At 42.9% G+C, this 25039-nt stretch overlaps 1 protein-coding gene across 3 annotated transcripts; it reads left to right on the top strand.

Annotated features, from left to right (window-relative positions):
• The first annotated feature begins 8969 nt into the window (after positions 1–8969).
• LOC123044062 (SWI/SNF-related matrix-associated actin-dependent regulator of chromatin subfamily A-like protein 1) lies at positions 8970–24648 on the top strand. Of its 3 annotated transcripts, none has more exons than XM_044466684.1 (25): positions 8970–9320; positions 10625–10667; positions 10750–10841; positions 10974–11029; positions 11145–11220; positions 11989–12055; positions 12491–12557; positions 13221–13287; positions 13632–13715; positions 13815–13856; positions 14907–15062; positions 16530–16607; positions 17286–17354; positions 17443–17508; positions 17586–17714; positions 18039–18095; positions 18638–18727; positions 19878–19943; positions 22955–23023; positions 23108–23212; positions 23346–23441; positions 23570–23695; positions 23810–23868; positions 23956–23992; positions 24235–24648. In XM_044466684.1, exons 1-25 carry the CDS (start codon positions 9060–9062, stop codon positions 24379–24381), a joined length of 2205 nt encoding a protein of 734 aa, XP_044322619.1. In that variant the 5' UTR covers positions 8970–9059; the 3' UTR covers positions 24382–24648. The 3 variants fall into 3 exon arrangements, with proteins under 3 accessions (XP_044322619.1, XP_044322621.1, XP_044322622.1); XM_044466687.1 differs by lacking the exon at positions 8970–9320 and adding an exon at positions 9392–9496; XM_044466686.1 differs by lacking the exon at positions 23346–23441 and having other exon boundaries at positions 8973–9320.
• The last annotated feature ends 391 nt before the right edge of the window (positions 24649–25039 follow it).

Here is a 25039-nt window from a genome sequence, read left to right as displayed (position 1 = left end):
AGGGCGGGCTCAGGATCGAGAGGCGGCGCTCCTGGGCGGGCTCGGGGGCTGTGAGGTCGAGCGCAACGGCGGAGAGGTCGAGGGCGACGACGATGAGGTCGAGGGCGGCCCGAGAGGCGGCGGTGGTGAGGCTGGGCGGCCTCGGGCGGCGGCGGTGAGGATGAGCGCAGCAACGACGCCGGCAGGAGATGGCGGCGAAGTGGGGGAGACGGCGAAGTGGGGGAGACGGCGGCGAAGAGTGGGGCGAGGGATTTGGGGGAGAAGTGGTGGACGGGCCGGGAGAAACCGTTTTTTGGGTTAAGTCAAAAGTAACAGTAGCGCGTTAGGGAAAACGCGTTATAGCTAAGTTAGCTATAGCGCGTTTCCGCAAACACGCTACTGCTACTCCTTCATCCTTTTTTTCCTTTTTCGTTTATTTTTCTTTACATTTTATATTTTTCCTTTCTCCTTTTTCTATTTCTTTCATTTTCATTTACTTTTCTATTTGTTTTTCATTTCATTTTATTTTTGTTAGCAGTAGCGCTTTACAGGTAAATGCGCTGCTATAGGAATATTAGCAGTAGCGCGGTTTCTAAATGATCGCTACTGATGTCTAGCAGTAGCGAGCTTTTTTAACAAATGCTACTGCTAAAGTTCTGTGTATAACAGTTTCCCTAGTAGTGTATATACATGATCATGCATAGATAATCTCATAATTATTTGCTTTTCTATCAATTGCTCGATAGTAATTTGTTCAACCACCGTAATACTTATGCTATCTTGAGAGAAGTCACTAGTGAAACCTATGGCCCCCGGGTCTATCTTTTATCATATAAGCTTTCAATCTACTTTTATTTGCATGTTTACTTTTCCAATCTATATCATAAAATACCAAAAATATATTTATCTTATCATATTATCTCTATCAGATCTCACTTTCTCAAGTGGCCTTGAAGGGATTGATAACCCCTTTATTGCGTTGGTTGCGAGTTCTTGTTTGTTTGTGTAGGTGTGTGGGACTTCTGAGGAGCCTCCAACTGGATTGATACCTTGGTTCTCAAAAACTGAGGGAAATACTTACGCTACTATTGCTGCATCACCCTTTCCTCTTCAAGGAAAACCAACACAAGCTCAAGACGTAGCACGTATCATAGGAGCCTTCGGTCCAATGAGTGGATGACATCTGTCCCAACGGTGAGCCGACACGTGGTTCCTCTGGCCATTTAGAATTTTACACGTGGAAAATCCACATCGGTCCGGGTTGTTAATGGGTTATCGAATCCAAACTGGAACCCGATAGCTTAACGGCGACCCGTTACGATGGATGCCACGTGTCGATTACCCTTGACGAAAGAAATTCTACGACGCGTGATTTATCGTCATGGAAGTGGACACTTCCATGATGATAATTTTGGTAATGTCATGGAACACTTCTACGACAGCACATGTATGACTATCTTGATTTTATCATAAAATCGTCATGGATGTACATGCATGACAGAAAACGTGACCTGCTGTGACAAACATGTATCATCATGGAAGTGTATTTTTTTGTAGTGATGTCACCTCAGGAATCCACGAGTTGAGTGCCACAACATACATCAAGTGAATCAATACAATACCCCATTGTCACCACGGGTATTCATATGCAAGACATACATCAAGTGTTCCCAAATCCAACAAGTATTCAACCCGATAATAGTGAAACCTCAAAGGTAAAACTCAATTCATCACAACAAGATAGGGAGGGAGAAACACCATATGATCCAACTATATTAACAAAGTTCGCGATACATCAAGATTGTGCCAAATCAAGAGCACGAGAGAGAGAGAGAGAGAGAGATCATACACATAACTACTAGTACATACCCCTAGCCTCGATGTTGAACTACTCCCTCCTCGTCATGGAGACCACCAGGATGATGTATATGGCCTCCGGTGATGATTTCCCCCTCCGGCAGGGTGCTGGAACAGGGCTCCAAATGGTATTTCGAAGGTACACAGGCGTGCGACAGCAGAGTCAAAGTTCTAGGATTATTTCTGGTGGTTTATCTATTTATAGGATTTTTTGGCATCGGTCTCATGCGAAGATGGGCTAAGATGGACCCACAAGCCACCATGGCGCCACCACCGCTCTAGGCACGCCCTGGTGGCTTGTGGGGCCCTTGTGGCTCTTCTGGCCTTCCCACGAAGTTTCGGGGGTCCCTTTTGTTCCAAAAAATCATCAAAAAGTTTCAGCCCATTCCGAGAACTTTTATTTCTGCACAAAAAACAAAACCATGGTAGTTTTGCTGAAAACAACGTCAGTCTGGGTTAGTTCCATTCAAATCATACCAAAACCATATAAAATTGTTGTAAACATGGCATGGATACTTCATAAATTATAGATACGTTGGAGACGTATCACAACCCAATGCCCCTTGTGGTTGGCATCGGCCATTGTTGAGAGTGGAGTCTGGGGTGCGCGGTGAAGAACAAAGATGAGATTGGATCTGAGTGCTGGAGCTTGAAGGGCAGCAAACAAGGGAAATGAGAGCGGGCTTTCTTAACTTGCTATCTTTCTACTCTTATATGGACTATCAAAGACCAAGAGTCCCTCTGCCGTGCCGATAAAATTGCCACTCCCCGCAAAAGATGTCGTTGTGCGTATGGGGAGAAACAAAATCTTAATGATATCCCTAAAAAATGGGCACGATCTCCATTTCAATGGGACGCGCCAACAATAAGATTGCCTCGGGCCATGATTTGGGTGTGCAGTAACTGCTTGACTAGTCGTGGGAGGTGTCGCTTCAATAAAGTTGTCAGGCTAGAAAAGCACTATTCACGCCTATGCGGCTGGCTTCAAGGTTAAGTAACCCCACGTCTTTGGGTGAATTTCGCTAGGTCACAGTCGGGGAATGCCGCTCCTTCAAGGAGTTGTTTGCGGCGTCCTTTAAGGGGATTTCGAACTATTATAGAAGGATAACTCGTCTGTCGAGCCAAGGACCTCGGATCCGAGGTTATTTTCATCAAGGAGATCGTCTTCGGCATAGAAGACTAGTTCAATGGCTACTAACGGTGTCCTAGACTAAGGGGTACTAACCTAGTCGGCCTGTGGCCCTCAGGCTGGGCTAGTGGACCCTCATTCCTATTAAGGTGGACCCCGAAAGTTGCATGCTGAAGATGAAAACTACATCTGCCGAAGCCTTGACGTATACTCCAATACATCTCCTACCGCCTCCATGCACCCCAGGAGATGTAACCCTAGATGCCCTGCCTGACGTGTATATAAGCCAAGGGGTTTAGCCTGTAGAGGGGACATCAACACACTTTCATTCATCATACCCCTAGGATTTAGACCATAACTTACGACAAGGTAGATCAACCTTGTATGCGATACATCTCTATTAATATAAACAAGAGCAGGACATAGGGTTTTACCTCCATCAAGAGGGCCCGAACCTGGGTAAACATCGTCTCCCTTGCTCCTATTACCATTGGTCCGAGATCCGCAGCTCGGGTCCCCCGACCCAAGGTCCGCCGGTTTTGACACTGGCACTATGGCCTGAGTGCCCTGGTTTCAGATCTGAACCCTTTATGTTTTAATGAATATATTTGAGTTTTTGATCCTATCTTGCAAGTTGTATGCACCTATTACATGTTATGGTACGCATGCCCCAAGGTGACAATAATTGGGATTCTTTCCGGTGATTACCGTAGTATGAGGAGTTCATGTATTCACCATGTGTTAATGCTTTGTTCCGGTTCTCTATTAAATGGATGCCTTAATATCCCTTAGATTTCCTTATGGACCCCACTGCCATGGGAGGGTAGGACAAAAGATGTCATGCAAGTTCTTATTATAAGCACGTATGACTAAATACGTAATACATGCCTACATTACATTGATGAATTGGAGCTATTGTGTATCGCTCTAGGTTGTGACTGTTACATGATGAATGTCATCCAACACAAATATCCATCACTGATCCAATGCCTACGCTTTTCTCATATTTATCTTTGTTAAGTTATTATTGTTGTTGCTGTTACAGTCATCACAATTTGCTACTATTATTGTTCATGTTACTATTGCTACTGCTACCGCCACTATCAAAACTATCATACTACTGTGCTACTAAACACTTTGATGTAGAAATATAATTTCCCATGTGTGGTTGAATTGACAACTCAACTGCTAAGGCTCATAAATATTCTTTGGCTCCCCTTGTGTCGAATCAATAAATTTGGGTGAAATACTACCCTCGAGTACTGCCACGATCCCTGTACTTGTGGGTCATCACCTCTCTCTTTTTCCTCAAAATGGAGCAAGAATCATTGGACGGATTGAGGATAACAAGCTCAAAGAAGGTCAACAATGGGGGGCAAATACGAGCTCAAACAATAAGGTCCATTGGGGAAGAAGACCCCCTTTTATAGCCCCCCTCCAATCCAACCGTTATGTGCACTAGATGCACACAAGCGGTACTACCGCCCGGGCGGAAGTTCCTGGAGTATGGTGCAATGGCGAAGCACCCCGCCCCAGCGGTACTACCGCTGGGGTTGCAGTATACAGGGAGAAGCGGAGGTAGGGCAGAGTATGGCGGAAGTACGCTTATAAATGGTACTACCACGCCTTACTACCGCCCTACAACCGCAAAGAGGCAAACGAGTCCATAGGCTACAAAAAAGTGGAAGTAGCAGTGGAAGTAGCTTGTCGGTAGTACTGCTTATAAGCGGTACTACCGTGCCCTATTGTCGCCGGAGAGAAAATGAGTCCAATAGCCCAAAAACAAGCGGCAGTGCCCGCGACACTGGACAATGGAAGTACCGCACAAGCGATGCTACTCTTGCCTAGGGCAGTACTACCGCTAGTGAGCTTCAAAATGGCCCAAGCAAAACAGATGGAGCAAGAAGACCAGAACTGCCATAACTTCTGCAAATGAACTCCGAGTACAACAAACTCAAGCTTGTTGGATAGATGACGACAATTACTATCCAACAGCGACCGACATAAACTCCATCAGTGAATAATTGACATAAACTCCATCATCGAGAACATCATATAAGATGCATATGAACTCCGCTTTTTATGAACTTGAGCCTGACATGAAGATGATCATACGCTCTAAAGCTCACAAAGAGAAACACCAAACAAGAACCAAGAAAGATGATGAAAGGATGCAATGGGTTTGAGCTCTCTATGAATGATACGATCAAGCTACTCACTCAAGAGCCCCCCTTGATAGTACGACTATCGATCCTATCACCTGGTCTCCCAACTAACACCATGAGACCAGTAAAATAGAAAACCTATCAAGGACAAACCTTTGCCTTGCGCATAATCCACTTTAGCTAGATGATGACGATTTTGACCTCCTCAAGTTGGACCACCTTTCTTGATAGCGCTGGCTCGATGAAAACTAGTAGATTGCTCCCCTATACTCCACTATGGGTGAACCACTCTTCGGCACATTTTCACATGTCCATTGTCACCACAATGGACGACAAGCTTCAAGCATTATCTCTTCGTGATGCTTCACTTGAACTTGCACAATACGATACGTAACCCCACATGGAACCACCACACAAATGAACCATGGTGAAAGATCGAGGATGTCGCCTAGAGGGGGGGGGGTGAATAGGTGCTTTAAAATAATTACGGTTTAGGCTTGAACAAATGTGGAATAAACCTAACGGTTAATTTGTCAAGCACAAAACCTACAACAACTAGGCTCACCTATGTGCACCAACAACTTATGCTAAGCAAGATAAGCAACTATGTGATAGCAAGATATATGACAAAGAACAATATGGCTATCACAAAGTAAAGTGCATAAGTAAAAGGGCTCGGGTAAGAGATAACCGAGGCACGCAGAGACGACGATGTATCCCGAAGTTCACACCCTTGCGGATGCTAATCTCCGTTTGGAGCGGTGTGGAGGCACAATGCTCCCCAAGAAGCCACTAGGGCCACCGTAATCTCCTCACGCCCTCGCACAATGCAAGATGCCGTGATTCCACTAAGGGACCCTTGAGGGCGGTCACCGAACCCGTACAAATGGCGACCCTTGGGGGCGGTCACCGAACCCGTACACTTTGGCAACCCTTGGGGGCGGTCACCGGTACCCTTCAAATTGCTCGGGGCGATCTCCACAACCTAATTGGAGACCCCGACACTTGCTCGGAGCTTTACACCACAATGATTGAGCTCCGAACACCACCAACCGTCTAGGGCACCAAGGCACCTAAGAGGAACAAGCTCTAGGGTGCCCAAACACCCAAGAGTAATAAGCTTCTCAACTTGTAACTTCCACGTATCACGTGGAGAACTCAAACCGATGCACCAAATGCAATGGCAAGGGCACACGGAGTGCCCAAGTCCTTCTCTCTCAAATCCCACCGAAGCAACTAATGCTAGGGAGGAAAAAGAGAGGAAGAACAAGAAGGAGAACACCAAGAACTCCAAGATCAAGATCCAAGGGGTTCCCCTCACATAGAGGAGAAAGTGATTGGTGGAAATGTGGATCTAGATCTCCTCTCTCTTTTCCCTCAAAAACTAGCAAGAATCCATGGAGGGATTGAGAGTTAGCAAGCTCGAAGGAGGTCAACAATGGGGGGAGAACACGAGCTTAAAGGATAATGTTCATTGGGGAAGAAGACCCCCTTTTATAGGAGGGGAAAAATCCAAACGTTACCCCCCCTACCAGTCCCGTAGAGAGCGGTACTACCGCTAGGCCAGTGGTACTACCGCTTAACAGCCTAAGCGGTACTACCGCTCCTCCTCGCGGTACTACCGCTCCGGAGCGGTACTACCGCCACTCCTGCCGCAGCTGGTACCAGAAAGTCCGACACGAAAAACGAGCCCTCGAATCGAGGCGGCACTAGCACGAAACCGCAACGGTACTACGGCTCGGGCTACAAGCGGTACTACCGCTGTGGAGCGGTACTGCCGCTTGTAGCACCCAAGCGGTACTACCGCTCCGGCCCACGGTACTACCGCTCAGACCAGAGCAGGGAGAAAAACAGAAAAGCCATAACTTCTTCATATGAGCTCCGAATTGAGCAAACTCAAGCTTGTTGGATACAAGACAACGAGTAGCATCAAAGAAGAGGCAGGGGAGGTATGCCTAACAAACAAAGGAGTGAAACCTCCAACAGAGAAGAACCGGCATACCCTCCAACATCGAAAACATCATAGAAGATGCAAGTGAACTCCGTTTTCGATGAACTCGAGCTTGTCATAAAAATTACCATAAGCTCCAAATCTCACAAGGAGAAGAACCAAACAAGAACCAATAAAGATGATGCAAGGATGCAATGGTTTGAGCTCTCTACGAACGATACGATCAAGCAACTCATCGAGAGCCCCCCTTGATAGTACGGCAATCGATCCTATAACCCGGTCTCCCACAACTACCGTGAGACTGGTAAAATAGAAAACCTATCAAGGGCAAACATTTGCCTTGCACATGATCCACTTGAGCTAGATGATGACGATCTTCTCCTCCTCAAGATGGACCACCTTTCTTGATTGCGTTGGCTCGACGAAGACTAGTAGATTGCTCCCTCATACTCCACTATGGGTGAGCCACTCTTCTGCACATCTTCACAAGTCCATTGTCGCCACAATGGATGGCAAGCTTCAAGCATATGATCTCTTCGTGATGATCCTACTTGAACTTGCACACTGCAACCTAACCCCACAAAGAACTCTCACGAAGACCATGGGTTAGTACACAAAGCATAATTGACCATGCTTACCATACCATGGGATCGCTTGATCCCTCTCGGTACATCTTCTATGCTTTGTGTATTGATCAACTTGATTCATTCTTTGACTTAGTCTTGATCAAGCTTGAATCTTTCCAACTCTCTTCATTTGGATGATGTCTTGAAGGTAAACATGAATGATCACACACTCTTTTTCTTCAAGACATGCTTGCTATAAGCTCAATACTCATAAGACCAATCTTTGAATAATTCCTTAATAGCACCTTGGTCATCACAAACTCTCCTTGAAACCAACAAATGGACTCCAAGAAAAGCCTATGGACAAACCCTTCAAATATAACTCAAGGCAACCATTAGTCCATAGACATTGTCATCAATTACCAAAACCACACATGGGGACACCACATGTCCTTTCACATGGGTTAGTACACAAAGCGTAATGGACAATGCTTACCATATAATGAGATCCCTTGATTTCACTCGGTACATCTTCTACGCTTTTTGTCTTGATCAACTTGAATCCACTCTTGTACTTTGTCTTGACCAACTTTGTACCTTATCTTCTCTCCATAAAGATGATGTCTTGAAGGTAAACATGAATGTTCACACAATCTTCTTCTTTAAGACATGCTTTCAATAGGCTCAACTCACACATTGATCAATCTTTGGATAAGTCCTTGAATAGCACCTTGGTCATTACATAATCCCCTTGAAACCAACTAATGGACTTAAAAAAATGTCTATGGACAAACCCTTCAAATATAGCTCAAGACAACCATTAATCCACAGGGATTGTCATCAATTACCAAAACCAAACATGGAGGCACCATGCTCTTTTACCTGTTCCGGTACTCTACCGGCGGCGGTGACAAAACAAAGGGGAAAATTGAGGTGAAGAGTGACGGGATGATAGAGGATAGGGTTGAGAGAGTTTTATTCTTACCGTGGAAACAGTGCGCCCAACTTCAAATGCGCGGTCCCTGCCTCAGTTTTATGTTGCAAAGTTATTTGATTTATCCAGTTTACGGGAAAACAGACACGTGAACTGATCCACGGATAAACGCACGATCCATTGGATGGCTTACAATGTCCGGACCGTTTGGGATGCTTGCGGAGGGTTGGGGTCGATAGTTGGATATGCCCTAAAATGAAAACATGCTAAATATACTATTTCCTCCGTTCGGAAATAATTGTCATCAAAATGGATAAAAGAGATGTATGTAGACGTATTTTGCAAAGACTTGTTTTCCTTTCCTCTATATCGGGATCCCGCCGTTGAGCACCGCCGTTTGAGACGCCCTACTTCCCTTTCCCCCCCTCTGACCCTCTCCCTTGCCAAAACAGCTCCCTCCCAAAACGCCCGCCTGAAAATGGCGGGCCTAGGCGGCGCCGGCGGCTGGGGCGGCTTAGACGACGACGACTGGGGCCTAAGCGAGGAGCAGTACGACAAGCTCGAGCAGGACGCCTACCGCGCGATTGCGGAGCGCAAGGCTTCCTCTTCCGCCGCCTCCACCGCCCCCGCAATCTCGCCGCTCCCCAACCGCGCCCTATCGCCGGCGGCCACGCTCTCTTCGCCGCTCAGGAACGAGCACCCCGCCTCCAGGGTCTCCCTGGAGTCTCGCTTCGGCAAGGTTAGGGTTTCCTCTGTTCTTTTGCTGTTTGGGAGAGGTATTTTTTGGCAGTTTATTGTTTGAATACTAGGGATTGGGTTTGTGCGTGACACGGAAAATTGGAAATCTTTGTTGCTGCAATGTCCAATGAATTTGGAATGACGGGCCATTTCGTGAATGCAGTACTGTTCACCGTGGTAAATCCCCTTCTTTCTTTTACCTAGCTTTCGTGAATGCAGTAGTGATTTCTTGAAAGAAATCGACATGTTCTTGCCCAAGATTCGTGGGTTGGTGATTTGGTCGGAAATGTGCTAGGGGTTTAGCTTAATGCGTTTGTATTGTGGTAAATCTGTCAACGAAATTTTCTTTATTCTTTGTAGTTTATAGATTTAAGAGAAACTAAGCTTTCTGTATGAAGTATGTTGAATTTGGACGTTGGTTTTTACTTTTTAGGCTCACCTTTTTGTGCATATCATAATTTCAGCATTAAGTTTGAAATGTTCAAGGTATTTGATTCCATCTTTTTGGTAAAGAACTACTCCCTCCGTCCCAAAATAAGTGTCTTGAGCTTAGTACAAATTTGTACTAGAGCTAGTACAAAGTTGAGACACTTATTTTGGGACGGAGGGAGTATCTAGCACCTTTGAACCATGACTTGGAAGTTTGGATGTCCAATGGTCTGGGTTTGGTGGTCTGGAACAAACTTAGATGGCTGTAGTTAACATTTTTTTTTCAAGCGCATTTCAGTTTCTCTTGCTGACTGTTGCATTGACAATTGAAATTCTGTGGTTTGGAAGCCTTGTTAAGTACAACTTGTCTTGTCAAAAGATGGTAATTTTGGAAATAAGCTGATACAAATTTCTAAACATGAGATAAATCTTGACGCAGCTATAGTCAACATTTTTTGTAAAACTGCATGCGATACTTTGATGGCCTTTGGGGCATGCAATGAACAATTCATTCTTAATTATTCAGAGCGTTGGACATTTTTAGGAGTATCATTTGCTATTCTGTTGTTTTGAGTTGCCCATCATGATAAATCTTGATGCAGATACTGTCAGCATTTTATTTTGAACTGCACACAATACTTTGATAGCCTTTGGGGCATGCAATGAAAAATGCGTTCTTCGTTCTTCAGAGGTTGGATATTTGGAATTGTTCTATTAATGGCCTCATCTGCGATTCCGTTGTTTTGAGTTGATTATGGAGATATACATGTCGATGGAAGCAGAAATTTATCTATTTTGTGTTACATTACCAACTTCCATCTTGCTGACAAAGGAAATCTGTATACTATTCCTTATTATTCCTTCATTATTTTTCAGGCAGAATCACTTTCACCTTCTCGGCTTAGTCAACCAAATGCAGGTATACAACATTCTGTACGTTTTCTGCTTATTCTAACATGAATTGTGGCCCATCTGATTCTTCCTTTCAATTGTCATTGAAGTGAATAATAGTCAGAGCAGCTGGCCTAAGATATCTATACATCTTTTCCTTCATTCTAGTGGTGTGATTGCAGCGAAGTTCCCCTATCACCAGGTACATTTCCCTTATTGCCTAACATATCTATACATCTCATTTTGCCTTTATCATCAGCGGCCAAATCTTTAATCAGTTGCCACAGAATTATATTGTCTACAATATATTTTCTTTTTCCCGTTTCTCTCTCAGAAACTCGTGGATGCATTTCACAAGATCCCGAAAGCTAGCTGGAATGGAAAAGAAAGGTTCCCTTATTCTGTTACTTGACAGTTTCACCAGATGTTTTCTATAGCATAGTAAAGTTTGATGCCTTATGTAAAACACATAACTTATTCTTGGTTCGGTTTGTGAAATTCTTAGGGTGTGGACGTTCCCTCCGACATGTTTATCAATAGCGGAGGAAGTTCTTCATGCCGTACCTGGATTAGTTGTTGAGGTAACAGTTATTTTGTGCACTTTGAATAGCTTTGTTGCTGTTTCTAGTAGTGATCTTCTATTTTGTTTCGTTGAATTTGTTCTATTGCCTTATTGACTGGTTGGCTGAACTGCTCATTCCTACTCAGCGACTGAGTCATTCTCATGATGTTTATTAGCTTCTGGGGTTGAGAATATATAATACAAGTTTTTTAGATGTTGTTGAAGAAAATACTACCCCTGTTGGTTTTACCTGACATCCTAGAATTAGACTTCTAAAGTTTGACTGGAAATGAATTTAAATCTAGGTTGGCTATATACGGAATATACCATTAGATTGGTTATTTTTCTGTAAAGTCATAATTCTACTAGCACATCTTAATGTAAAGTTGTAAAAATTAGTGGCGAAAGTTTGTAAGTAGCATCTCACAGACTTTGAAAAGTCAAAAGTGTCAAGTATTATTGTTTGTGAGGCCATTGGTGTGCGCGGTCCACTATTCTTGTTATTTCAAGGTACTTTGGGAAGCTTGTATTTTCAATTTCTCGGAAAAAAGAATTCCATAGCCACAAGGCCCAAGACATAGGCCTCAGTGTGCTGTCGTCTGTGCAATTGGAGCCTTTTCTACACCTCAAGCAAGAGTAACTAACAGTTTCTGGCCTGTGAATAATAACCTGTTGGTTCCTGGATCCACCAAATTGGTTGTTATTTGGATGTTTTTATTTTATGCTGGTAGTGCATCTAGAGACAATTCATTTTTGACCATAACATGTACATTTACTTACCTGTCAGGTTCAAAAATTGGACCCGTTAGTTCAGCGGGCTTTTGCTGCTGCTTTAGCTGCCAAAGATCTTCGAGGTATCTAAATTTCTAAAGTAAACATTGGAAACACCACATGCTTATGTTTTTTCATCCGCTCGTTGCTAAGATGCTGTTTGAACGGACAAAATTACATGCACTTGAGATATTAAGACCTGTGTTACTTTCTAGTAACCTCTAGTCCAGTTAGATACTCCCTCTGTAAACATATATAAGACGTTTTAGATCACTATTTTAGAGATCTAAAACGTCTCATATTTATTTACAGAGGAAGTACATAATAAACTATGCAGAAGTAAAATATTTCTTCAACAGTATCACATAGGTGTAAATCCAAATGACCTGTGCAAACATTTAATTTTCCCAGATAGGTCTTGCGTTCAGCTGTGAGGCTTCCATTGCCTAATCATTTCTCTATTTTTCTCCTAAAATGCTAATCTAACTGTTCTTTTTATTGTTTTTGTTTTGCGGAAGGTTTGTATGACAAGATTCCAGCGGATGTTGAGTCGAAGCTTATGCCCTTTCAGCGTGACGGGGTCAGGTATATCCAACATCCTTGCTCATAACAGTGGGAAATGTCTTTTCTTAGATTCATACATGTGGTGTAATGTTGAACTTAATCACTTAGTTGTCGTACAGTTATAGGATGTTAAATGTAGCAGATAACCATGGCCCTTAATCAAGACTAGGCAGTGACACATCAATCATATACTAGGCCTAATAGATTAAGCAAGAAATTGATCCTGAAATCAGTGGCTGTGCCAGGTATTCAATCATGGGTAGTCAATTGAATCTTGTGTAGTCAGGAGCATACATTTGTAGGACTTTTTTGCATGATGTCTATTTGTTGTAGGACGTTTCTTGCAAAAAGTTGTGTAGTCAATGGACTACACAGCTCATGTGTGGCTTCGCCACTGCCTGAAATCCTGGCTGCTTTCGTCCGTCCCCAGTCTACGTACGTCTTACCTCCCTGTGTACCACTGACACCTTCATGGTTCCTGGTCATGCCATCACAGTATGGTGCTGAGGGTGCCCGTCAACATCTATTACTTGGGTTGTAACATTATTAGGTTGTAAAATGGGATGTAAGTTGCTTATTTGGTCCCCAAGAACTCAGCACATTTGGATTTGGCTGAAAAGAACTAAAGGTCCGTGGTACCTTCCCATAGTTGAACGTTGTACCCTTTCTTTCTCGTTATTGTAGGTTCGCTTTGCAACATGGGGGCAGAGTGCTGATAGCAGATGAAATGGGTCTTGGAAAGACATTGCAGGTAATTTATACATTCTCTGTGGACCATCATCACTTCTTTTTCTACAACACGCAGGAGACCTCCGTATTATTTCATTAAGATGAAAAAAAACTACAGAGAGAGGGGGGGGGGGGCAAAAATACCCCCGCCCCAAACGCACGCCACACCCACACACCCTGAAAAAATAGCAAAGGATCGCCACACATACAGATGCACATGACCGTCTCGCCCAGGGGAAGGATTTGTGTCATTCGTTTTGCTCGGCAGCATGCAGTCAGTAACTTTCAAACCTGGCGAGCGAAAATGCACAAGACAACAACGTCAAATCTTTCAGGCATTGTTTTTGTTGCCTTTTCTCTATGTAGGCAATTGCTGTTGCTTCTTGCCTTCATGATGCCTGGCCAGTTCTTGTTATCTCTCCATCTTCATTGCGATTACATTGGGCTTCTGTAAGTATCTCCTACTTGTAAAACTCATATTTATATTTGAACAGCAGTTTCCTTTATCCTCAAGGGGGATTTGAATTTGCTGCTTTGCGATTATAACAGATGATTCAGCAGTGGCTTAACATCCCTACGGAAGATATCTTGGTATATCCTCTTTTTTTTTCAGTGTAAACACTTCTTTCGGATTGGTTGCTCTTAAAATCTCTCACCTACTGACCTACATCAATTGCTTGATCATAAATATTCTTAACTAGATTTTCATAATTGTTCTAAATCCCTTTCCCCATTTCTGGTTTACCAGGAAATGTACTTGTGTCAAATTCTTTCCACAGCGAATCTGCCCCTTATTTCTATTGGACATGATCTTGTGGCACATAGAAAAAACATCATACGTCTTGCATGTTTGTTTCCTTCAATGATAGGTTGATTTGCGTGGTCAGGTGAACAAGGATGGACACTTTTTTTTACTATGTTGAACATTCTATTCATATTCTTCCCCTTAACCATATTTGAGCATAATCATAACCATCTCTTAATGTAAGGCCATATTTTCTGAACATATGTTGCTCCAATATTTCATTTCCTACGTGAACAAAATTTAACTCTTTACTTTTCACCCTGCACTTTCTTTGAAGTGTTTTTAACTTCTTATGCCATTCAGACGAACATGAATAGACTGTAGCATCAGATTATAAAAAAATTATCTTCAAAGCACTGGCTATAAGAAGCTGATGTTACTCCCACGTTTTGTGTAGTCTAGTGCTCTATTGTTTGCAAATTCTAGTATCACACAAGGTGATAAGTTGCTACAGTTGATGGTGTCACTCGCTGAAGAAATGAAGGAACTGTTAAACCATGAGCAGTTCCCAACTAAACCACATTTATGGTAGTTGTACTGCAAATTAATACTCCCTCCGTTCCTAAATATAAGCCTTTTTAGAGATTCCAATATGGACTACATACAAAGCAAAATGAGTGAATCTACACTCTAAAAACATCTATATATGTCCGTATTGAAATCTCTAAAAAGACTTCTATTTAGAAACGGAGGGAGTAGTTCATATCATACGGAAGTTTTTTGATAATTGGAATTTGTTGCGGAAGTAAATTTACATAGCTAGACAAATCTTAAGGAAACAGACAATATACATCTTATTTCCTTCTATCCATGGATATCAACAACATTTTTTTCAGGTGGTGTTACCACAAACTGGAGGATCAAATAAGGCAGGATTCAGATTGGTGTATTCAAATACCAAAGGAGATTTTCACTTGGATGGGTTGTTCAATGTCATATCTTATGATGTAGTCCCCAAGATACAAAGCACTCTTCTGGACTTGGATTTTAAGGTATGGATTCATCTAATCTTCTGTTTCATTCATGGATATGGGCTGTGTGATTTTAAATTTCCACAGAATGTGTTCCTACTTCCCAGTACACAGGCTGTTGTTTACCATTTAGCAACTGAACACATGAACCAACAGCACAGATTTCTTGCAAAATAACTTGTTTTTTTTTTTAGAAAAAGCAAAATACCTTTGCCTTTCTTTGCATTGAAAAGGCAAAAGTTCAGTTACAATCCTCCGAGGAGGTGCAGGGTACAAAAAAGATGAAAGAAAATTAAGGAACATCCCAGTTTGAGGGCAGTACAACCCTCAGCCCTCGAGCGCCAGCCTTTGCCCAGGAGGAGGCCTTGTCTTTGATCATGCCAACTAGTGTAGCGATTGAAGGTTGGGCACCCTCGAAGACCACTCGTTCCGGTGTTTCCAGACCATCCAAGGCACGAGAAGGGTGATAGATGCCAGACCCTTGCGTTGCAGCGTTGGCGTGTCCTGTTTTGCACACAGCCACCAATCCATTAGTGTAGCTTCATGGTTTGGTGCACGGATCGTCATTCTGAGCCAAGCTAGGATTTCATGCCAGGTGTGGCAGGCGAAGGGGCAGTCCAGCAGCAGATGCTGTATAGTTTCCGGGACTTGGTGAGGCAGCGGGGATGGTGCTGGAGTCCATGGCAAGTAAGCCTATCAGCGGTCCAGCATTGATCCTGGTTTGCATAGTAGGTGCCATTGGCAGACCACTTCCAGATCAGCTGGTCTGGCTCGTTGGAGAGGGTGGTGTGTGTGCTGCACAGCCTGCCATAGCTGCAAAATAACTTATTCGAGTATGAAACTTTAATTCTTTCACCAAATGACTGACACGGCACCCAGCCATATGATTGATTGCAGGCATAATCCTGCATCCAGCATTTGCACTTACACTGAAGTAATGAGCATGATTACACAGATTTCAAGTAGACGGGAAAGGCCGTGCATGTAGATGAAAGACTGCTTTTATAAAGATTTTTTTAGTTATTGTTTTAGGGATGCCATTTAGCATCGAATAGAGCAACCAATGTATTTGATGTCTCAAGAATTTTATTGTATTGAGAGCACTGTAGCCTGTTGGCAGCATTAATTATAATTTACCCCAATTCATTAAATCAGGAGTACTTAAGGGATTGAGGTTTCACCTATGGGACTGACAAATGAGTTCCATCTAAACCTTGCGAAGAAACTGATAAGTTCCATTTTGTGATGATGCATTTGTTGACTCTGGTTGGTGCTTCCGTATGCAAGCACATCAATTAGGTTTCTTGCCAATGGAAAATAAAAGGATAAACATGTTCCATTGTACCCCCATCATATGGATATTCGCTTCACTCTGTATTGTGAATATAGCAACCTGACCTCTATCGTAATTGTGTCCTAATTACCATGAACTCAGAATATTGCTATTCATAATCCATTTATACTTGCTTTTGAATGATTTTCGTTCAGATAGTTATAGCTGATGAGTCACACTTCCTGAAGAATGGCCAAGCAAAGAGAACAATCGCTTCACTTCCTGTTCTGCAGGTTTGATGTCTCTTATGGGGGAACGAGTTTTATTTCTGGAGCAGAAATTTCTTTGTATACGTTGTTACAGTTTAATTTGGTTGAATAGGTTGGATAAATTTGGGTAGTTTGCATCACTTTATCCCAACCAAATGCCGCTCACAGTTTGATCATTTGGTGTTCTTGCCTAGTTATTTCATACTAGCCCTTCTGATGACCAGAATTTCCAAACATTCATTAGAATTTACTTCTTTCGTTTTGCTACATTTGTCCATGACCTCGAGGGTCTCATGTCTCTGTCTCCAATTGTTCATCCATCGAGGGAATTATGTGTATAGTTATTGCAATGTTGCTGCTCTCTATCATACTAAAACATTTTAGATTATTGTTAAGTAGCTGTAGTGTGTCACTTAGTTGGGGCTATGCACAGTCATTTCTCTCATTAAATGTTTCTTAGACTTGGTGCTTCCTTGGTCTGGGTGCATGGTGGGGTGTGAACAAATTTACAGTGAAATGGAGAGAGTACATGCTGTGACCTTGAATATTTTTTTCCCGTTAATGCCACCAGTTCCTTAGGATGTATTGTGCTTTCTCGGGTTTCATTCCATCGATCAATTTCTTGCCTAATTACAGCGTACTAAAAGATAAATTACATGACAATATCAACAAAATTAATCAATTGTGACTTCATACTCACAGAAAGCCCAATATGTGGTTTTGCTAAGTGGAACGCCTGCCTTATCTCGCCCCATCGAGTTGTTTACTCAGGTACAGGCTGTTTTGAGATTTAGTTGCACATACTTGACGACAGGAAATTTTCCACCGTAGAGAAGCAACTAATTCTCTACTTTTGCAGCTCCAGGCGTTATATCCTACTGTCTACAAGAATGTAAATGAATATGGCACTAGATACTGCAAAGGTGTAAGTACTAGCTTAACGAAATTGCTTTCTTCATTTTCTGTCACCAATTATGACTATTTACTGTGATTCTTTCCCAGGGGTATTTTGGGCTATATCAAGGCGCTAGCAATCATGAGGAGCTGCATAATTTGATGAAAGCAACTGTCATGATACGCAGGTTGAAGAAAGATGTTCTTTCGGAGTTGCCTGTTAAGCGTAGGCAACAGGTAACCTCATTGGGTTTATTTCCGAGATAAAGATGAAAAACAGAACTGAACTTACTGTATCTACAAAATTTCATTTTGCCTTACATCAAAGTTTACGATAAACAATTCAGAATGATTTGCATGAGATCTGTTAATCACCAACTCCAATTGTTTCTGGGCCTTCTTCTGTTGACTTGGTTGTCTCTTTTAAATGCTCAATTTTTCTTATTTATCTATACAGAATATGTGGAACCTTGACTACCAGTGAAATAAGATTTTGTATCGATCTTGTATGTATTCCTTTAACATCTATACCTAATGTTTGCATGTTGCCAATCTTTTCAGGTCTTTCTAGACTTAAGTGAGAAAGAGATGAAACATATCCGCGCTCTTTTTCGTGAGGTACAGTATGTTAGTATTACTTTAATGTACTATCTTTTCCTGCGAATGATACCCTGTAGACTTGTAGTCATAGCATATGAAAACTTGTAATCACTTCTTGGTAGCTCAACGCGCCGGTACTTCTACCCACATTGTTTGATTGTTGGACTTAATTCTTTGGATTAATGAAGAGCTTTTATATGGGTGCTGGGACAGCCTGTCCTCTCTACTTATTTTATTATCCAGTGAGACATTTGATTCATATATACCAGAAATTATCAAAGTAAAAACTTTATGATTGATTTATACACCAGAAATTATTGAAGTTGAAACTTTATGATCTTCTTCTCAAGTGAAGCTAACAAAAATGTTATGGGTCTCTTCGTTGCGTACTATTTGTTGTCAACCATATATGGATGTTTTAAATAGTTAAGCTTCGTCTTTTAATAAAGAAAAGAGAGATATTATATATGATAGATTAGTCCATCGTTTTATGGTTAGATCATTATATGATAAGGTAATATTCTAGTGCCAGAGTCATGATGTGGTTTGTCTTTTTGTAGTTGGAGACTGTCAAGATCAAAATGCAGTCATGTGACTCACAGGAGATGATCGACTCTCTGAAATTTAATCAAAAGAATATTATCAATAAGGTAATCTGAATATGTATATGTTGTATGCCTGTATGCTACTCTAAACTTCTAAAGTTGGTCATCATTTTCTTGATGAACTTTTTTTTGAATTTTTTTTCTTGATGAACTTGAAACATTCTACCTTTCTGTTGTGAACTTAGTAAACTAAGCCGCATAAAATAGAGGAAAAATGCACTGTTGCCGTATTTGATTTACTTTTTTTCTAGGCATGTGAAGAGATACTCCCTCCATTCCAAAATATAGTGCGCCCACGCTTCCCGAGGTCCAACTTTGACCATAAATTTAACCAACGAAACCGACTGCGGCGGGAGAAAAAATTATATAATTGAAAACTTCTTTTGAATACGAATTCACTGGTACAACTTTTGCTCCCGCTGCAGTCGGTCTCGTTGGTTAAATTTATGGTCAAAGTTGAAGCACGGGGATAGAGGAAGCACTATATTTTGGAACGGAGGGAGTACTATTTACAATTGCGTTTTTATTTTTCTAGTTGAAGTTTTTGCCTTAGAATGTGGAATGACAAATTAATAGATACTTTTGCAGTTTTTTTGGTAGGTACTTCTGCATTTTTATCTTAGCCCATATTAGGAGCAACTTTATGATAATTAAATAGTTAATTTTTTATATAATTTATATATAACTGATGCCTATTTGATGCAACAATTGATGCAGCTCAACTGCATTGCTTTGCATGAGGATAGTTAATTCTTTTTCTATCTGCATTTAATAGCATGCAGTTACAGTGTTATTTGTTAGACTTGATTTACAGTGTTATCTGTTAGACTTGATTTCGACTTTCATCTTCATTCATCCAATATTAGGAGCAATTCAACACAGGGATAGGGTTTTAGGTTCGTCGTTAGTAAATTCATAGATTTTACCATATTTTCTTCCTTTATTGAGGTCATATTTTTCCTTTTTTAATGTGGTGAAGCTAATACCTTGGAACATATTTTTATGCCATATCTTTATATTTAATATTCTTATATGCGCCTAACATGAAGATACATTGAGAACATGCATTTGAAATAGAATAAATAATTCTCTCCACAGTTCTTGTTATATCATTTACTATCACATGCTTGTATTTTCAATCTCTTAAAGTGATTTATTATTGGTATCAGTGCTCATATTTCATGCCTAATTGCAGATCTATAATGATTCGGCTGATGCCAAAATTCCAGCAGTGCTTGATTACCTGGCCACTGTAATTGAGGTAACTAAATGAGATATTTGTAGATTGTCTTCTTAGCTACTCTAATAAGACCAGACTTGATAAAACTGTCATGAACTGCCCACTTGCTGCCAGTTTTTGGTTCCAAATTGAGTATCATAACTTGGCTAGCTGAAGTAGACACCCCTGTTAGAGTACATAATGGGCCTAATGGGCCCGTTAGTCTTGGGGTTCATTAAAGATAAGGGTCGCTTGCTTAGGGGTCAAGTAAGCCTTGCTTGGGAGTCAAGCAAACCTCTCTATATAAAGAGAGATGTATCAATCTAATCAAGCAAGAATTAAGAAGGAAATCCCTTCCATCTTGCCCGGCCGTGGGCAAAAGGCCCCCGGCCGGCCCTCTCGCACCCTCCTTCTAGCAGCGCCATAACAATTTGGTATCAACTAGCTTTGGTTCGATCATGTCTTCACCGCCGCCAAGCCCATCTCTTTCGCTGCCGGTCACCTCGTCGCCTCCGGCGACCACCACGACCGTCGCCCCGCTCCTCCGTCGTGCCCGTCCCCGCCGTCCTCACCCTGGAGGAGGTGTCCGGGGTGTTGCCCAGGTGGTCCAGGAGATCCACTTGTTCTTGGCCGTGTCCTACGGGCTGCACCCGGCTGGGCTGCCCATCGCCGCCCCCGCGCCGCTGTGGCTGCAGTGGCAGCCGCCGCACCAAGCGGCCTTCGCCGCGCTCGCCGGGCCGCTGCAGCTGCCATCCATCGCCACCACCGCCCAGCCCTGGCTGCGCCCAGCCCTGGCTGCAGTGGCAGCCGCCGCTCCTGGCGGCCTCCGCCGCGCCCGGCGCGACACCGCAGCAGCCGCTACAGCTGCAGCAGCCACCGCCGGTCTGCTCCGCCGCCCAGTATGGGATGCCCTACGACGGGACTGCGACGACCTCGTTCCCATCAGCGTCGCCGCCATCCCAGGGCGTCCACATCCAGCAGATCAAGTCCCCGCCGTCGCCATCACCGCTTCCGTCTTGGATCGCTACGCGTCGGCGGCGGTGAGGCTGCAGGCTGCTGCGCGCGGCCTCCTAGCGCGTCGGCGTGTGCGGTAGATGCGTGGTCTGCAGCTGCCGCTCCTCCAAGTTGCCCTTCGCTGCGCAAAGGACCTCGATCTCGTCCGCTGCGTTGGGGATCTTGGGCATGCGGTTTCCCCCACGGGCGGCGGGCATGCTGTTTTCCCCACGGGAAGTGACCTCAAAGTCTGCGACATCGGCAGTTGGGGGGGGGGGGGGCGCACCCCTCCTCATCATTCTCCATCGCAAGCCCTCCACTCTTCCCTGTGCGGTGCAGACCAACAGCCGTCCGACGGGGAGAAGGCAGGGTGTCACTGACAGGAGCGCACCGCGTAGCACCACTGTTTTCCACCGCCCGCCGCCGCGAGGGCGCCTCTGCTGGTCGCTCTTGTGACCACTTGCAGGTGGCCATACACATGCACTCCTTTGGTCCAGGTGGTGTCCATGGGATCCAGGTGGCTGTACACGTGCGCGTCCGACGTGCGGATGGTGTCCACTTTTTGTTAAGGGTCCAAAATAAAGCGTCCCAGTCCATTTCAGCTTGAGAATAATAAAACAAGCCGAGATGTAAAAGGCTTGTTTTTAGGTGTTAGGTTTGTGTTGCGTCGAGTCATGGTTATAAGTTGGTTAGGCTGCAGCTCGAGGACAAGCTGCATGTCCAGGTGGGGTGTAGTGTTAGAGTACGTAATGGGCCTAATGGGCCCGTTAGTCTTAGGGTTAATTAGAGATAAGGGTCGCTTGCTTAGGGGTCAAGTAAGCCTTGCTTGGGAGTCAAGTAAACCTCTCTATATATAGAGAGGAGATGTATCAGTCTAATCAAGCAAGAATTAAGGAAATCACTTCCATCTTGTCCAGCCATGGGCAAAAGACCCCCGGCCGGCCCTCTCGCACCCTCCTTCTAGCAGCGCCATAACAACCCCACTGTTTTGACTAATTTATATTGAACTATGTGTGCCTCACACTTCGGTGGGACCACATTCTTGCATACTTGCATGATACCATATGAAAAATAAAATCCATTTTTATAGCCTACCTGTTTCAGTTTAGTAACTTTAGTTTGAGCTGAACTAAATGAGTGAATTATAAGTGGGAGCTGGTGATGCAAAGTTCACTTCATCCACATCTTTCACCTCTCTTTCCCACTATGCAAGAAAGTCTGACAAAACATAACAGTTTAACGGAGGGGAACTTTTGGTCTATGGGTGTATATACACCCTATATTGAATAAATAAATAAATAAAAAGTCAAAAAATTCTGAAAATATTTTTGAAATAAACTTGACCTAACATTGTACTTGTGAAAAAAATTCCACAAAAAGAAAATCCCCTTTGACTTCTTTAAGAAAAACAATTCTTCGGCCAAAATAATGTGAATAGTGACCTATAATAGCAATTTTTTTCCCCTGAAGTCAACACTGGTTTTTATTCATGAAAATTTATATATTAGTGCAAAAGAAAGTCAAGTTTATTCTAAAAAAACCAAGGGGTATTTCCCACAGTTCAACCAACTACAAAATCATAGTTAGAAGAGGTGCGCGCTTAAGCGTGCCTAGGCTCTAGGCATTGGCAAAACGCATTGCGCATAACTACGCTTAATCTGTGCATAACTGCGCATAAGCATGCGCTTTGGTCAGTAAAGCCCAAGGCGGTGGCAAAACGCACAATTAACACCTACTGCTTTTTTGAACTATAATAAAATAGAACGATGCTTTCTCACAGACTAACTTAACCACCTCTTGAAAAATCTCTAATGAAAATGTAGCATGACGCCGGGGGGGGGGGGGGGGGGGGGATAGTAGCCGCGCCTAGGGAAAATCCAGCTTAGTTGACAATAATATCTTAATTGATCAATTACTTTTTTATCGGTAACAAAGTATGGGAATTTAGCTAGTATGGCATAATCATCACCCAGCCAGGATTTGGAGAAGCCCTCTGTGAAATGGCTTTTATATGTCTTTTATCAAGTCATTCACATTTGACTGATGGCTTTATTTGTCAGGCTGACTGCAAATTTTTAATATTTGCACACCATCAACCCATGATTGAGGCTATTCACCAACATCTCTTGGTAAGTTCCTAAGAGTTTATTTCGATTTGACCTGTTTATGATACATCTGGAGCTACTATATACCTACATACTACCGTGTTTCAGAAAAAGAAAGTCAAATGTATAAGAATTGATGGCCAAACACCTGTAGCTGTAAGGCAAAATTTGGTCACGGATTTTCAGAACAAGGATGACATCAAGGCAGCAGTGGTATGTGCTAATTCCTATTAATTTTGTGCATTATGTTCACTTGCCCATGAAAATGATCCTTGGGTGGCACAATGCTGACTGAAACTGCCAGTGAATTATGACTTTTTTCTGAAGAAAGCCTTTGTGCTTATAGAGCTGGAAGAGAGCACCAAGTCTAGGCCATGGTAGATATGTTTGCCTTATATTCAATAATAAGGCGAACAATCACGAAGATTTGAAAGCAGATGTAGTTAAGTCACAATTGAGATCACACAGCATAATCCAATGCTCCAACCACAGACATCATGTTGTAAAATTTCTGGAGGGAAAGTTCTGTTTATTCATTGTGTGTAACCTCATGGAAGCCTAACATTGCAGTTATCCATCAAAGCTGGAGGTGTGGGGTTAACTTTGACAGCAGCAAGTACAGTTATCTTTGCTGAGTTATCATGGACTCCAGGTGACATTATTCAAGCAGAGGATCGTGCCCACCGGATTGGTCAGGTGAACATCACATTTCTTGTTCTAGCCTAATGCGTGGCTTTTCTGCAGTTGATAATTTGTGGGTCCACCTTTCTGACCATTTTTTTTTCTCTTGTTCTCTTCCCAAATTTCCAGGTTTCTTCGGTGAACATATATTACCTTCTCGCAAACGACACAGTAGATGATATTATATGGTATGCCTGAATCTTGTTTTTCATTACACAACTGTTATACTTAAGATCATCCACTGAAGTGTCTTTTCCACTTTTATTGCTCTGCAGGGATGTTGTTCAAGGCAAACTTGAGAATTTGGGGCAGGTCTGCTATTTGTCCCTCTTTTCCTCTGTCCTTGCACTTGCAAACTATTTTCTGCTACGATAACCAACATTTCATTTCATCATAAGCGCATAACGATAGCCATGTTCTGTTGGCTTTTCTAGTGATTTTAGTTATAATTACCCTGAAACTGTTCGGCAGTTATAATGTCCATTGAGGTTTCTCATGTCAACGGTTGATATGCCATGAATGGATCTGACAATGCGATGTTCTGTTGTCACCAGATGCTGGATGGGCAGGAGAAAACGCTGAACGTCTCGCAGAGTGAAACGAGACCAAGCCCCTCAAAGCAGAAGACGCTTGACACCTACCTCAAGCGGTGCAGCACTTCCACAGAAGCCCAACCCAGCCCGAAAAGCCGCAGGTTTTGACGGATAGACCAACGTGTCGCAGTGTGATCAAGCGCATGCTTTTGTTGTTTCTTGACAGGATTGGTCCTGCCGTGTATCACCGTCGTAAACAAATGCGGTGTCGGGTTAGTCTGTATGGCAGCACCGGCCGGGATTGGGCAGTGTTGCCTTGTTGTATTTGGATATCAGTAGTATGTGAGAGTACTACCATCTTAGTGACTGTAGTAATGGTGAATGAAGCTGTGGACATGGTAGAGTTTCACTAGTAATATTAGATGACAACGAGAATGTTCATGCTTCATTGTTCTCTAGTGGATATCTTATGGCTGGGTGCATCGCAATAATGCAGAGGCTTGGGGTTAACCTCCTTTTCAAAAAACATTAAAAAATGTCAATGCATTGTTGGGGCTATTTGCTTCACTGTCAACATTTGCCTTTCTAAAGCTGGGGCAGTATTTTTTTTTCTAAAGCTGGTGCAAGTATGCCAGTATGTACGGCCAAACCAACGAAGACAAATATTGCTGGCATGCCAAGTCACAGTCGAGTGTTACTGACGAGTAAATATCATTAAACTTTTATCTTAAAAAGAGTAGTGTTGTAGTTTTGTGATATCATGTTGCGTACAAAATGTGCAGTTTGGTGACATGTTAAAGCACATCTAGTCGGATTTGTTCATTGG

Source organism: Triticum aestivum, chromosome 2B (genome assembly GCF_018294505.1).
Source record: "Triticum aestivum cultivar Chinese Spring chromosome 2B, IWGSC CS RefSeq v2.1, whole genome shotgun sequence".
Lineage (NCBI taxonomy): Eukaryota > Viridiplantae > Streptophyta > Magnoliopsida > Poales > Poaceae > Triticum > Triticum aestivum.
This window is presented reverse-complemented; position numbering and strand designations above follow the sequence as displayed.